Source organism: Orycteropus afer, unplaced genomic scaffold (assembly GCF_000298275.1).
Source record: "Orycteropus afer afer isolate SDZICR_OR568_19922 unplaced genomic scaffold, OryAfe1.0 scaffold00245, whole genome shotgun sequence".
NCBI classification, from domain to species: Eukaryota; Metazoa; Chordata; class Mammalia; order Tubulidentata; family Orycteropodidae; genus Orycteropus; species Orycteropus afer.
The window spans coordinates 854853-870421 of NW_006921832.1; the positions used below are offsets into that span (position 1 = coordinate 854853).

Consider the following 15569-nt stretch of genomic DNA (forward strand, 5'->3'; position numbering starts at 1 on the left):
AAAAAAAAAAAAAAAGGAAGAATCAAGCAGCAGTTTTCTCCCCTCTAGGAAAGCTGATGATTCAGAGAATAGGGGTGGGAAGCAATGGCAGAATATCCAATGGAAGTGTATAAAAACTTTGTAAAGTACTAAGGGCACTCTGTCATTGTCATTGTAGTAGCAGTAGAAGAAGAAGAAAAAAAAAACCAAACTCAGTGCTGTCAAGTCAGATCCAATTCATAGCAACCCCTCCATGGGTTTCTGAGGCGGTATCATTATGGAAGTAGGTTGCCCAACCTTCCTTCCAAGGAGTGGCTGGTGGGTTGGAACTGCCAGCCTTCTGGTTAGCAGTCAAGTGCCTTAGGCATGAAACCCAAGGAGGGTCACTCTGAGTTGGATCCAACTTGATGGCAATGAGTTTGGTTTTAAGGTTTGCTAAGCATGTGAGAAGACCTCTTGAAGATATCCTGGAGGCCACTGGACAGTGCCAGGCTTCTAACTTCTGCTGTTGCCCTTTACCCCATCTTCCCAGTACATGACCCACCACCCTGTAGGGAGCCCAATCTGATCTTTTCTTCTTTCTTCCTTATGCCTCTGAGGCTTAATTAGCCTGATCTCTTTCCTATACCCTGGGTAGCAGGCTAATGCTCCCAGTTCTCTGATGCCTAACACTTCCTCTACCTATAGTGCCTTTCCCATACCCTTCTTCCAGTATGTGCTTCTTCTCTCCTTCCCAAGACAGTTCCCATTTTGCCTTCTCCAGGAAGCCTTGTTGGATTTAATGCATCTCCTCTGAGTGCCATTCTGTTCCTTATCAGTTCAGGGCATGTGAATACAAAAACAATTTACTACCCGCTGGCATGAGAACTCTTGCTTTGTGATGGCTGATTTTTTGTATTTTTTTTCCTTCCATGTGAATACAGTCAGAACCTTGGGGCATGGCCCAACTAGCCCTGGAAAAGACCTTCCAAGTGCTAGGGAGTTGTCCTAGAATGGAGCATGTAGATACAACATGTGCTTCTGTGAAAAGGGGTGAAAAGCAGATAGAAGCTTCTTGGGGATGAAGTAGGCATACATTTCGCTCCCAGTTGCTGGTGTGAGGCTACAGGCCTGTATTCATTTGCAAATGGTGCCAAGCGTTCCCAGGCTTATGGGACATGGTCCTTCTCTGCCTAGGAAGGATGCTGATGGAAACCAGGGAGATGATGTTAAATAAATAAACAAAACACAGACATAAAAACCTCTTGCATCCTGAGCTTTCACAAGACAAAACACAAAAATAAAATAAGGAAACCAAGAATTAAATAACGCAGTATAACTGTTTTATTTCATCCAGAGAAGACTTAAATTTCTTCCACTGAAAGGAAGGGGAAGAGCAGAGAAACAGTTAGGTAGTGCCCACCCTCTCCAGCAGGCGCCCTAGCTATGGCGAGGTGAAGGGAAAGCCGTGCTGCCATGGGAACGTCCGTTTGGAATCCAGTGCAGCCCACAGCTTCTGTGTGTGGGTGTGTGCATGTATGTGTCCCTCAGGGAGCCTGCTTGCCTACCTCGTTCTGCCCCACCATTCACAGTCCACTGACTCCTCCTTTGCCCTATCTCTTGCTTGCTTTGTGCTGCTTATCCCTCCCAGTCACAACACCTGTTATCCATTTTATCCAACCTTCTTGTGCAGGGCCCATTTCCCCTCTATTATCTCTGGGTACATATACCCTACTTTTGGCCACCTTCTGATGATCCCTCTCTGCCTTCTCATTGCCCACCAATATTTTTTTCCCACTGTGCTCCAGGGAAACTCCACTGTGGCACAATCCTTTGTACCCTGGACCTGTGTTTCTCAAAATGTGATACATAGAAAATTAAAAAGGGGTACCACTTTCAAATAAGGTTGGAAAATGCTATAGGTTATAGCTTCCTCTTGGAGATTTACAAGATTTCCTTAAAGCATATTAGGCATTTCACTGCTAACCAGAAGGCTAGTGGTTCAAACCCAACAGCCATTCCTTGGAAGGAAGATTGGGCAATCTACTTCTGTAGAGATGTTGTTGTTGTTGTTATGTGCCGTCGAGTCATCTCCGACTCATAGTGACCCCTCCTTGGGTTTCTGAGGCAATATCTCTATGGAAGTAGATTGTCCAGCCTTCCTTGTGAGGAGAGGCTGGTGAGTTTGAATTACCAACCTTCTAGTTAGCAGTCAAGTGCCTTAGGCACTATGCCACTAGAGCTCCCTCCGTAGAGATACCACTTAGGAAACCCAAGGAGGGGTCACTGTGAGTCAGAAACGACTTGACAGCAGTGAGTTTGGTTTGGTTTTCTGGGAGTTCCTGCAGTAAAGAACCATATTTATCCTTGCTTAATCTGGCATTTTCCTAACTATGGAAAAACCTCATTCCCTTAAAAAATATAAGGGTGTGTGTGTATGTGTGTGTGTGTGTGTATGTGTCAATTAACATTTTGCAGAACTATTGTTATATGAAACAAACTTTTGGTATACTTCTTTAGACTTATTTCTCTCATGTCTCCTTCCCTCAAACTACCCTAATCTGCTTGCCCTAACTAGAGACTGACTTCCCATGAAAAATAAGAGCACCATTCCTTTTCCACTTCCACCTCACTCAAGGAAATCTTAACTTCCATTTTTTACTTTACCTCCTCCTCTGTCCTTCCCTGTATTAATAAAAGGAGAATCATTCTCATTTGTAGAACATCAAACCACCCCTCCCCTCTCTTTATTCTTCGCATTCCCATCATATAGTTCCTAGCACCAGAGCCTTGTACAAGTATGCATACAGCAAGTATTTCTTGAACAAGTGAATGGCCTTTTTTAAGGTCCTGCCACAATCTCTTGTCACCTTTTCAAAACATAGCTACTTTCTTTGGTCTCTCACCCTCTGTAACCACTTTCATAATGCACATGGACTTTAGTACAGACTTCGTATTCCTTATGTATTTCAGCCTCCATATTAATTATCAATGAAATCCCACAGCTTCATGATTCTTCAGCCTCCTTGGCACCAGAGTCCTTCGCCTCCCTACCATGGCCATGCACATCTAAGATCTAGACCCTTGATTGCCTCTTTGTGGCCTTAGCCCCTTACCTTTGACTTCTTCTGATATCCCCTTATGAGTTGGGGAGGATGGATAACAGATGAACAGAATATACTCCTTTCCCTCTTCTATATTTGCTCACATTCCAGCAGAAAATCTCCCACTCTCACTGGGCCTTCTCATTTCCCCGTTGCAATAGCCTCACTCTAGCTTCACTCAAGTTGGAGCCTAGCATGGATATCATTGCCAATCTCTTCAGCGGAGTGCTTACAATGCCTCAAAATCCTACTACCTACCCCTAAGACCATACACACAGTCTGCTGCTCATTCTCTAGGGAAGCTCTCCAATGATAGCTTCACTCCTCATCTCTCTTCAGCATCTCAAACCTTCTATGACTCTTGATAGATAATCTTGTCTTTTCCTATTTCACCTGAAAACAGCGTCCCTCTGGCAGACTGAGTTCCTTTCTCTCCAAACTCCTCCTCCAAAGTCCTCCCTCTCCAAACTGCTCTCTCTCTCTCTACATTCCTCCCTCTTTGAGTTCTGCCAGGCTTCCTCAGAGAAAGAAGCTACCCTACCCACCTGCATCCTGGACCCCCTTCCCTGTGTACCTGCTCTGAGATCTTAGTCTGTCATTTTCCACACTCTTTCTGCCATAATGATTCTTTTCCTTTGTGCTTGTTTGTCCTATTCTTCCTGGAAACTTGCAAGGTCTTTTCCTTTCTGGAAGTATGTGCCTTGATTCTGCTATCCCTTCTTTACTCCTTATTCACACTTCCAGAAGGGAAGGGGTTGCTCTTCCTCCAGGCTTTCTTTCCCCACTGCCGCTTCCCCTGCCATCTGGAACCTTACCCACCCAGGATTCTGAAACTCCTTTCTGCAAATCAGTACTGATATGTACTTGAGAGGGACAGTACCAACCAGCCTTCCAAACTCCTTAGTTAGCCTTTGACAGTCAGACTGGCCCTGGCTCCCCATGTTCACATGGTTTTACTCATAAGGTGTTCATGGAGGGGCAGGAAAACCAACAGCTGTGTCTGAAAACCACCCAAGCATGAAATTCCTTAGGGGAAAGTTGAGAGTGAAAGAGAACTTCCCAGCTTTTGGGACAGCTTCCATTTAATCCCTCTACTTCATTTTCCTCATGTACTATGAGAATGTAAGGCAGTTGGGAGATGGAAATCATTTTCAAGATAGATGAGATGGGGGTGGATATCAGTATGAAAGAACTAGGGCAGATAGAATGGAAGATCTGAAAACAAGGTTCCAGGATCCAGCTCTGTAATATATCTCTTAAAATATTCCCTTGCTGAACACCTGGGGAAATGGAAACATTATTTTCCCCAGGACCAAATCTCCTCTTTATGGACCCTATCATGTTTGATCCTTTTCCCCTTCCTGTGTCCTTATTTCCTCTTCAAGGATATCCTGGAATTGATTGAATTTTGCTTGCCAAGCTTCCCTCTATCTGTGTTTGGCAGCTTCTGGACCCCACAATCAGAGGGAAGCATTATTCATTAGCTCAGTTTGGGTGGGAGCCCTGGGATGCTCTGCCACCCCCACCCATAATAGAGCTCCTTCTTTAGAAGATTGAGCTTTCAGCTTCTTTTCTAGTGTTGGTGATGGCCATGCCATCCCTTCTCCCTCTTGCATTAGATCCCTTTGTGATCTCTTATTTGTGGGATGTGGGGTGGCCGCTTGAGGTGAGGGGTGGGGAGTCTGTCATCATGAGGTAGAGCTTTGTGTAATCTCCAGTGACCTGTAAGGACATAGTTACTGCACCTTAGCTTCCTCCCCATCTAACTCCTCCTGAGGTAGTTGGTCCTGCTTCCTAATTGTGGCTATCTATTAATGCATATTTTTATTTTTTTAAAAAAGATCACATAATAGCAAGTAGAAAGTTTGGAAAATAGAGAAAGGAAAAAGCAATCATCTAAATCCCCAGTATTCTAACAGTGATGGTCATTTTAGTGTACTCTTTTCAACTCTTTCCACATGATACTTTAAAAAATTTTAAGATCATAGTGTATGTATATCCATTTGTAACGATTAAGATGTTGAGCATCCTTATTTCAGATGATTCATGTGCTCCTCCAATAGAAGTGTCAGATGGCACCTCAGGCAGGCAGGCAACATGTGGGTTCTTGGCCTTGTAGAAAACACTTAATGACTTTTCTGTGAATCTGAAAACCTCCCAGCAATACTGTCCCTGGATGGATGCTTTTTTTTTTTTTTTTTTTTATAATTGTGATTTGGGTGAAAGTTCACAGAGCAAATTCACTTTCCATACAGCAGTTCACATACTCTTTGTCTCATGACATTGACTACAATTTACTACAATGCAACAGCTCCTCTCCCATTTCCTCCCCATAGTTACTCTTCCATGTCCATTCCTCCCTGGATGGATACTTTAAGGATTCTCTGCATGGTAGTCAGTTAACCAGCAGCTCACAGAGGTCTGCACAAGCACAAGGAAGTGAACTGGGGTTTAAATTTCCAAAGAATATAACACTTTCAGCCACCTTGTTTTCCTAATAAGAACAATTATTCCTATTTTTGTTATCATCTAAAGTTTCCTAGAGAACTTCTTAAAATACTTCCCCGTGTTGTTATCAGTCCTTGTAACAAACCCTGCTAAGTGACCACTCTTATTTTCATCCCCATTTTACAACGAGAGATTCAGAGAAGTTGGAAGACTTGCCCAAAGTCACATATGTTGTCTGTGTCCAAATCCTATACCTTTGTCCTAAGGGCAGATTTCTCTGGACGCCATATTTATGCCTGTTGCATCCAGCACTTAAATGGAACTCTTTTTCTTCTAGGGCAGACTTTCTGCCTGGTTTCCTTAAACTCCCTCCTCTTCTTCCCTGCAGGGGGCCGTGATAAACGAGGTGGACCCATCCTGACCTTCCCTGCTCGCAGCAATCATGACAGAATAAGACAGGAAGACCTGCGGAAGCTTGTGACGTATTTGGCCAGTGTGCCAAGGTAAAGTGAGGGGAAATGTCCTGTAATGGGAAGGGAGGAGGAGAACTAGACTGATGCAAGTGAGTTGGAATGAGTGTTTCTCCCTGCCAGGGGTTGGAGCTGTTTCTGCTCTTGGAGTAGATTTTAATTATTCCTGGAACATCATCACCCATTGTTTGTCTCATTCCCAGCATTCCCATTGTTCCTGCTGGGATTCATATGAATGGAGTGGGAGCTAGAAGTGGGAACTGTGGGCAGAGGTGAAGGTCCCAGGTTCAGAGGACCAGTACTGGGCCTGGAACAGGAGACAATGGCCCAGGGTAAGGGGTGGGAAGGTCCCTTACATTAGGGAAATCAGAGATCTGGGCTAGTCCACCCTAGCTTATTATGGATTATTTAATTATTTAAATGGATTATTTTTACAACCTCTAGCTTGTGAATCTGTGGTTTTTGGAGTTTGGGGCAAACAACTCCACTTGTATAATTTAGTAAGAGGCAGCCCTTAGCTCAGTGTAGGTTATGCATTCTCAGCAGGGATTACGTTGCCTCCAAGGGGGTGAAAATTGCTTCTTGGGGCCTGAAAATCTTATTCTTTTATGTATAAAGCACAGGTATACATATGATACCTAAAGAGGTATACAGTATACTTGTCCTGTTAAACTATCATTGGAGGGAAATTAGGAAAACATGTGTATGTCCATTTCTAACATCCACTGGGGACTGGAAAAAAGACAAACAGTGTTAAGCTCCAGTGAAAGGTATTTGTGATCTGCCTGAAGAGGAATCTCTGTAGAATATAATGGGAGATTTTCTCCCCCCCCCCCACCGGAAATCTTTACATAGAAAATATATTCCCATCTGTCCAACAGGCAAAGAGATAGACTAAATAATCTATGATTGATCTAGGTAATTTAGCAATTAGCCATCTAGGGACTAAAACTAAACAGTTTTAAAGCACCTTTCTCAAGTACACTACTAACAGGTATCAAACCAGGTATTTTCTAAAGCAGTTCACAAGAGAAGTTTCCGTTGGGGACCCATAATGGACTCTTAGTGCTTTTAGAGCCAGAAGAAATTGGAATCCCAGGAAATATGAAGGCCACGTTTTTCTCTCTGGCATGTTCATCACATGACCTGTAGCTTACACACACTTGTCTTTCCTTTGGAATGCAAGGGGAAAGACTTGGAAGAATGTCTTTCTCTTTTATTATTATTTTTCCCTTTATCCAAGTTAATATGTGTCTACCCTCTTCATCTCACCTACTTTGGTCATGTTGTAAGAAGGGACCATTCCCTGGAGAAGGATATGATGCTTGGTAAAGGGGAGGGTCAACAAAAGAAGGGAAGGCCCTCAAGATGGACTGACACAGTGGCTACAACAATGGGCCCAGGTATAGCAGGGATCATGGAGCTAGCACAGGACCAGGCAGTGTTTTGTTCTGCTGTACGTAGGGTCGCTATGAGTCAAAGATGACTCGATAGCACCTAACAAGAACACAAGCCTCTAATTAGTGATTTACCCTCTCTTCCCCACCTACCCCTAGTAGCATCAAAAAAATCTCTCTGTCTCTCTTTTTTAAATGAACATTTTTTTTGGAAGAATACCTTCATTCTGACTTGTTAAGCAAAGATTGGGACAAAACGGATTGGAAACAATTTAAAAAAGAAAAGATTTCTGATGAGATGAAGGAAAATGGAACCAAAGAGAAGCTGAAAAAGGAGAAACAATTTGTTATCACTGAAGGAACATACTTGATACAGGCTGTCTGCTTCTTGTAGAGTGGTCTTAAGCATTACATCCTGATAGTTATTCACAGCTGCTGGCAGGTGGAAAGAAGACTCCTGTTGCCACCCTCAGAGGGAAGAATTGTTCTGTGGGACCTGCTCCTTCCCTCCTAAGAGTGTTCACCAGGAATGTGAGGACCTGGAAGTCTGCAGAACCTACCAATGAATCATGCCCACTGGTCACTTCCTAATTCTGTTGGCCACAAGTCCATATATGATGACTGTTGGAAACAAAATATGAAACAGGATTGTTCTAAAGATGATGGAGTTTAGGGAGGGAAGCTGAAGGATTTAACTGACCAGATGGTATTTTCCACTATTCCATTTAGTCATGGCTTTGAAATAGAGGGGAAATTGCAAAAACGTACAGATAGATTAGGTAGATGGTACCAATGAGAAGTTCCTGGGTGGTGAACACTGCTAACATGCATGGCTGCTAACTGAAAGGTTTAAGCCCCCTCAGAGACTTCTGAAAAGAAAGGCCTGGCAGTCTGCTTCCAAAAAAATCAGCCTGGAAAACCCTATTGATCACAAGTCTATTCTGATACACATGGGGCCTCCGTGAAGCAGAATGACTCAAGAGCAACTGGTATTGGTACTGATGAGAAGAAATAATTTACTCAACATGCTAAAAAGACAAAGTCTTGTTGGAACAGAATTCTCTCCACAAACTGGTGTGATTGACTCTGTAGATCACATCTAACATTCATTTATTTATGCATTTACCCATTTTTAATTTAACAAATGGTTAGAACTTCTATGTGCCAAGTAGATTGAGGATTCATGGTGAGGAGGAACAGATAGTTGGAGGATGTTGGGGAAAACCTGGGTATACCTGCCAAACAGTGGCTGTAAAGAGTAGACATATATTATGATTTTACTGGTGGCATTGGAGATGAACCAGCTCACAGAAGACAGGAAATGAGGACAAGTAATGAAAGAGAATCCTAGAATCAAAGGAACCAGTCCACTTGATGGCCATTCTTGGCACCATTGTAGAATATATGATGAAACAGATGGTTGTGATAATTTAGAAATGAATAGGAGGAAATAGTCCCACTATCCTCTGTGCAGGCCAGCCACGTCTGGACTACAGCATTCAACTGTGCCAGAAACATTTTAAGAACAACATTGACCAATTAGAGTGCTGTCCAGGGAGGGTGATCAGCCCACTGAGATATCCACAAATCATGTCTCTGCAGTTGAAGGAATGAGAGATGTTTGCTGGCAGGAGTGATTTCTGCCTTCACATGTTAGGACAGCCGCCCCAAAGAAGAGGGAGCAGACATGGTCTCTTTTGCTTAATGGGTAGAAATTGAAGAGATCAGGACTCTGAAGTGAAGAAACAATAGTCCATGTGGGAGCTGTCCAGCAGTACTATTGCTGCCTCTAGGGAAAGTGAGCTTCATGTTGGACACACTGTAGAAAAAATTCCTCCCCTGGAAAGGGGACTAGATTAAATAACTTCTAATAATCATTACTTCTCTGAATTCTGTGCTTCTATGTTATTGGAAAAAATGTACACCCAGAATTTAGGACCCAACAATAGGTATTTACTATCTCTACCAACATACCCTTTCTGAAGCTCCAACTAAGACTTTGAATTTCACTTCAAACATTGTGTGATGAGCTATATCTTAAATCCTAAGAGAACTATTTTCCTGTCCCATTGGGCTATGGGTAGGAATTTGGGGGGCATTGTTTGAGGCCAAGGATCATTCTGGGGTGGGACAGTTTAGAATAGTGTCTGAGTTACTCTTTGGGGGTCCAACTCTGCCTGGGATGTGTCTCTTGTAATATCTCTGTCTTGCTTCTGATGAATTTGGCCACACAACTCCTGGGTCTTCTCAGACTTTCTGTAATCTTATTCTGAAGAACTTGAAAGTCTTCTAATTTAGTTTCCTACTAATCCCATTCACTCAATTCAACAAATATTTATTGAGTGCCTACTGTGAGCCAGGTTCTCAGTAGGGATGTAATAGAGTTCTCATATTATCTCTCCTGACTGTCATCTATCATATACTTATCTAACTTTTTTTTTTTTTTTTGCCCTTTGGCCTTTTATCTGCTTGCAATTACTTTATATGAAAGGAGTAGAAAGGGAATTCTCAAGATATGATCAGTTGATGAATGTCCCTAGAAACTGAGAGACAGAATAGAAAATCCAGTTCATAAGTAAATAATTGCCTAGGCATAACCCACAGTGTTGGCAATCTACCCAGTAATTATTGAAAGTTGACCATATTCCTGACCACATACGTCTAGTAAGGGGGAAATGGCAGTTCAGTGGCAGAATTCCTGCTTTCCATGTGAGGGACCCAAGTTTGATTCCCAGCCAGTGCACCTAATGTGCAGCAACCACATGTCAGTCACTGGAGGCTTGTGTTTGGTATAATGTTGAACAGGTTTCAGCAGAAATTCCTGACTAAGATGGACTAAGAAGAAAGGCCTGGTGATCTACTTCTGGAAATCAGCCAGTGAAAACCCTATGGATTACGAAGGGCTTATCCACAGCCAGTCATGAGATGGCACAGAACTGGGCAGCATTTTGCACCATTGGGCATGGGATGACCAGCCAACCACAAAAACACATCTAGTAAAGGAATCCTAAGTTACTTTTATTGCATTGAATTCCTCCTTTTCATCTTGTTATTCTGCTTTATCACTGTCATCTTTCTGTGGCTACTGAGGGCGCCAATTGTTAACTCCTTTGATGTATCTGCCACTTAACTCTGCTCTTAACAGTGCTTCTGAGAAGTTTAGTGTTCCAGTGATGAATGCAGGTGTCATATTGAGGGAAGATGACAAGAAATTAGGATGGGTTATTCTGTAATGCCAGTCAAACCAAGGTGACAATATTCCTGTCTTACTATATGATAACATTTGCTCTTGTTCTACTGATTACAGCAAAAAATAAATTGGCCTTATAGCCAGAACTGCCTTTGTTCAGCATCACCAGGATATAAGAATAAGCAGAGAGAACCAGAAAGACAGTTAAAGGAAGAGGAGGTAAAAACTAAGGGTCCCCCCCTACTATACTCAGTATAAGAGTCCAAGCTATTCCAGCTATCATCATCAAACATGTTTTGTTGTAAGAGCCTGCTGAGATGTTAGATCCCTGCCCTTTGCCCTGGGACCATCAATTAAAGCATGAGGTGAGGAGTGAGGGGGGAGAATCAAGGGATGGAAAGTCCATAAAATAGGACCAATAAGAACATTTAGGTCACATTGTTATAATTTACATTTTCTAACATTTATACCTTTTCAAATCCAGTTTTTATTTGTTTTGTTGGTTCTGTATAGAGGGTGTGGTAGTTAAAGTTGTGTGTCAACTTGGCTCGACCATAGTTTTGAATGGCTTAGCTGGATGTAGATGATAATGAGATTGTATGTGGTATAATCAACTCCATAGTAGAAATTTCTGTGAACAGCTAATTAGCTGCCTTTGGGGTGTGGGCTGCTTCCAGTATATACGGAGAAGCTTTGAGAAAGGTCTTGATCTTTTTGGCACATTTTGGATCCTGCATTTGTCTGAGTCTTCATCTCCAGTTCCTGACCTTGAACCAGTGGCCTACCATGTTGCCTACCAATCTTGAGATTGTTCCTGGACTTGAACCAGTGGCTTGCCGAGTTGCCTTTTAATCTTGGGATTGTGCCATTTTACCTGCTGACCTTGGGATCATCAGCCTCAGCAGGTAGCTGCTGCATGAGCTAGGAGATGCCTCCAGCTCCAGTGGGCCTGGAATAAAAGGCAGAGCTGAGGCCAAAGGTTGAGGGGCTTTTACCCAGCCCCTAGAGCTGGCACTCTGAATTTGCACTTCTAGCCTCCTAAGTTGTAGAAGAATAAATTCCTGTTTGTTAAAACCATCCACTTGTGGTATTTCTGTTATAGCAGCAGTAGAGAATTAAGACAGAGGGTTTATGATTTCTATTACAGTTTCCACATTTTATACAAGTTTCTCAACAATGCCAATTAAGTATCCCTAAAGCTAGCTGTGGTAGTGTAGTGGCTAAGGCACTTGACTGCTAACCAGAAGGCTGGCGGTTCAAACCCACCAGCCACTCCTCGGAAGGAAGGTTGGGCAATCTACTTCCATAGTGATACTGCCTCGGAAACCCAAGGAGGGGTCACTATGAGTCGGGTCTGACTTGATGGCAAATAACAACAACAACAATGCTAGCTGTATATAACACAAACCCTGAAGAACAAATTGTGTTCTACTTGCTGCTAAAACACATGAAAATCACAATGGCAACTACTACTGTTAGTAATCACCTTCTTTAGAGATGTACAGACTTTTACAATGAAGGATGAAGAGGTATCTTAGTATAGATAAAAGACGCTGGGGTTCAGATCCTGGCTTCGCCACCTCTCAGTTAGCACATGGTCACTCAACCTGGTAATTTGAGAATAATTTAAGGGGAGAGCAATATGTGGTCAGGGAACAGAGAAACCAGAGAGGTTGGATTTCCAAGGTATTCCAGGGCTAAAAACAGCAGGGAGGGGAGCTGTTAAGCTTCTAGGCCTGAATGGACAAGGGGAGGGGCAGTTCCTGAACTCCGGGGAGAGAAGGTAGCTGTGTGAGAAGGCTGCCTGACAGGAACTGTGGCCTTTGGGGTGGAGAAAGGCTGCCAACTCATAGTGATTTCATGATGTAGGGTGAGGGGAATTGATACCCTAATTTTACTCTCCTCCTACCCTCTGATCTCCTGTTGGTGTTTGTCATTGGCTGAATGAAGCCAGAGTTCAGAGGATGGGGGCAACCCACTGGTTCACAGAGGTTGTGAATCAGCCTCCCATGGCACTGGGGAGTGGGGAAAAGATGGGGAATGAATCCGGAGGGGCAAATGGAAAGATATTTGACACAGGGTGAGACCCAGGACATGTTGTTGTTGTTGTCCTTATTGTTACGTGCCGTCGAGTCGGACCCGACTCATAGCGACCCCTCCTTGGGTTTCCGAGGCAGTGTCACTACGGAAGTAGATTGCCCTATCTTCCTTCCGAGGAGTGGCTGGTGGGTTTGAACCACCAGCCTTCTGGTTAGCAGTCAAATGCCTTAGGCACTACGCTACCAGAGCTCCCAAGACCCTAGACATATTACTCAGTATTTCTAAGACTAATATCCTAATTTTTAATTTGGGAAAAGAATATCCATCTTACAAGGATATTGTGAAGAAGTCATCTAACACTCTCTCTGCAGTATTCAGTCACTCAATGAGTGTTAGTCTGTCCCCTAAAGGAACTTAATAATAATAATCATATAAACCTACATATTTACATACACATATTCTTGGAAGGAAGATGGGGCAATCTACTTCTGTAGCGATACTGCCTCAGAAACCCAAGGAGGGGTCGCTATGAGTCGGTCCGATTCTACGGTATACAACAACATACATAAATAGTAGTGTTGGCTACAGGAATAGATACAAGGTGTATGTAGGTTATGAAGTATAATAATAAAATGAGCACCTGAGAGCCCAGCCCCCAGCTTGAGAAGTACAATATCCCCTCTGCCCTTAAGGTCACCTGTGGCTATTCCCCAATCCTATAATCCCTGCTTTCCTGAGAAATAAGCATTATCTTGAGTTTTGTGTTTTTCCTTCTTTTGCTTTTTTGTATCATTTACCATATGTTTTCATAAACAATATACTGTTTAGTCTTGCTTGTTTTTAAGCTGTATAAAAATGGTATCAGACCATATGTAGTTTTCTGTGACTAGCTTTTTCAAGCTACTATGATGTACAATGAGGATCAATCTTCAAACATAATTTTGAGTGAAAAAGAAGCTTAACTTTTGACTGTAAGGCTCATAACCAAATTCTTAATAGAAGAGAGACAGTACCAAAGTATCTCTTAAGATGTTCCTCTTAGTTAACTGAGATGAGGAAAATCGGTAATAACTCCTTTTCTCAGTACTTTAGAAGAGGCATTATAATTAATATTGATATCAAAGAACAAGTGACAATTTTCTCTATTAGTGATCAATATTAAATAAGATAGAGGATGTAAAGTCTTTAAACAGTACTAGACACTCAGTAGATTCAGCAAACTTTAGTTGGCATCTCCTAAAGTCTTCAGGGTCTGGGGGAGTCAGGCCCATGCATAGATACTGGTAACACCATGGAGTAAGTGCTGAAATGGAGATGTGAGTTGTCTGTGGACACACAGCATGTGAAGCATTCAGCATCCTTGTAGACTGGGAAGGGGCAGGCCTCAATAGGGAGATGTACTCTGAATAGAGGTTGGAAGGCTTAAGATGAAGTTGCCAACAGTACAAGGGGTAGTCCAGGTAGAGTGAAGGGCCCAGGGAGATGGGGGAGAGCAGAGAGTGTCTGGTTAAATAAAGCTCCAGAAACTCAGGGTGGTAGGAGCATGGAGTCTTTGGGAGAGTGGTAGGGAATGAGGTAGAAAGGTATGTAAGAATTGCATAAATCTGGTTCAGAAATTTTACTGATAGGCAATAAAGAGCCTTTGAAGAGATTTTTCAGCAGAATGATGATGATTAACATTACATTTTAGAAGATGCTCTCTGCAGCTAAGTGGAAGGTGAAATGGAGGAGAAGGCCAGGAAATGAGGAAGCAGTTGCAATAATGTAGGTTAAAGGTAATAATAATAACAGCTAGCATTTATGCATTTATGGATCACTTATTCAGTTCTAGGCACTGTTCTAAGGTGGTTTTTTTTTTTTTTTTTTTTTTTAACATGTCTTAGTTGTATAGTGCTGCTATAACAGAAATACCACAAGTGAATGACTTTCAAAAACAAATTTAATTTATGACAGTGTGATAGTTACGGTTTTATGTCAACTTGGCTGGGCCTGGTTGAGTGGCTGGGTAGCTGGATGCAGTTTTTCCCTATGATGAGACTGGCAATCAACTTCATGGTGAAATCTACTGAGCAGCTGAGTAGATGACTTAGAGATATATTCTGCTTCCAGCATATAAGAAGATGCTATGAGAAAGGTCTTGAACTTTTTGGCACATCGGATCCTGCATTGAGCTAAGTCTTCATCTCAGTGCCCTGCCTTGTTGTCTGCTGATCTTGATACTGTTTCTGGTCTTGAACTAGTGGCCTGCTGTGTTGTTTGCTAATTTTGAGACTCTGCCATTTCACTTGTTGACTATGGGTTTGTCAGCCTCAACAACCAGCAGCTGCCTGAGTTAAGAGAACCTCCATCTCCAGTGTGGGACTGGAACAAGAGCGGAGCTGAAGCCCAAGTTCAAGGGACTGTCACTCATCCCCTAAAGCTGGCACTTTGAACTTGCACTTCTAGCCTCCTAAACTGTAAGAGAATAAATCCCTGTTTGATCAAGCCATCCTCCTGTGGTATTACTGTTAGAGTGGCACTAGAGAACAAAAACAGTTTTTTTTTTTTTTTTTGTTCAGAAGTCTGAATTCAGGGTACCAGCTATAGAGGAAGGTCATTGTCTCCTTTCACCATCTGTGAGCCTAACATTCCTTGGCGATCTCTTCCCTAGGATCCAAGAGGGTCTAGTACAGGAGCCCTGGGTCCAAAGGATGTGCTTTGCTCCTGGCTCTTCTTTCTTGGTGGTAGAGAGGTCTCTCCTCTCTGCCCACTTCTCTCCTTTCATGTCTTGTAAGATAAAAAATGTGACTCAAGCAAGGATGTGATTTGAGTAAGGGTGGGACGTGAGTCACACGCTATTGTAAGGCTGACTCAAGATACAACCTACCCTAATCCTACATAATTAACATATAGAAGCTTTCGAGACCTTCATTTGCTGATGTGGCACCACTCAAATTGAAGAGAAACAGCTGCAGACATCCAT

The 15569-nt window shown here is 42.7% G+C and overlaps 1 protein-coding gene across 1 annotated transcript in view; it reads left to right on the forward strand.

The window, feature by feature from the left end:
• Nucleotides 1-15569, forward strand: part of KALRN (kalirin RhoGEF kinase) — a 1074930-nt gene that overhangs the window by 294299 nt on the left and 765062 nt on the right. The window contains exon 3 of the mRNA XM_042782122.1: nucleotides 5899-6013. Within this exon, the coding sequence (XP_042638056.1) occupies nucleotides 5899-6013 (115 nt within the window). The remainder of the gene's footprint in view (nucleotides 1-5898; nucleotides 6014-15569) is intronic.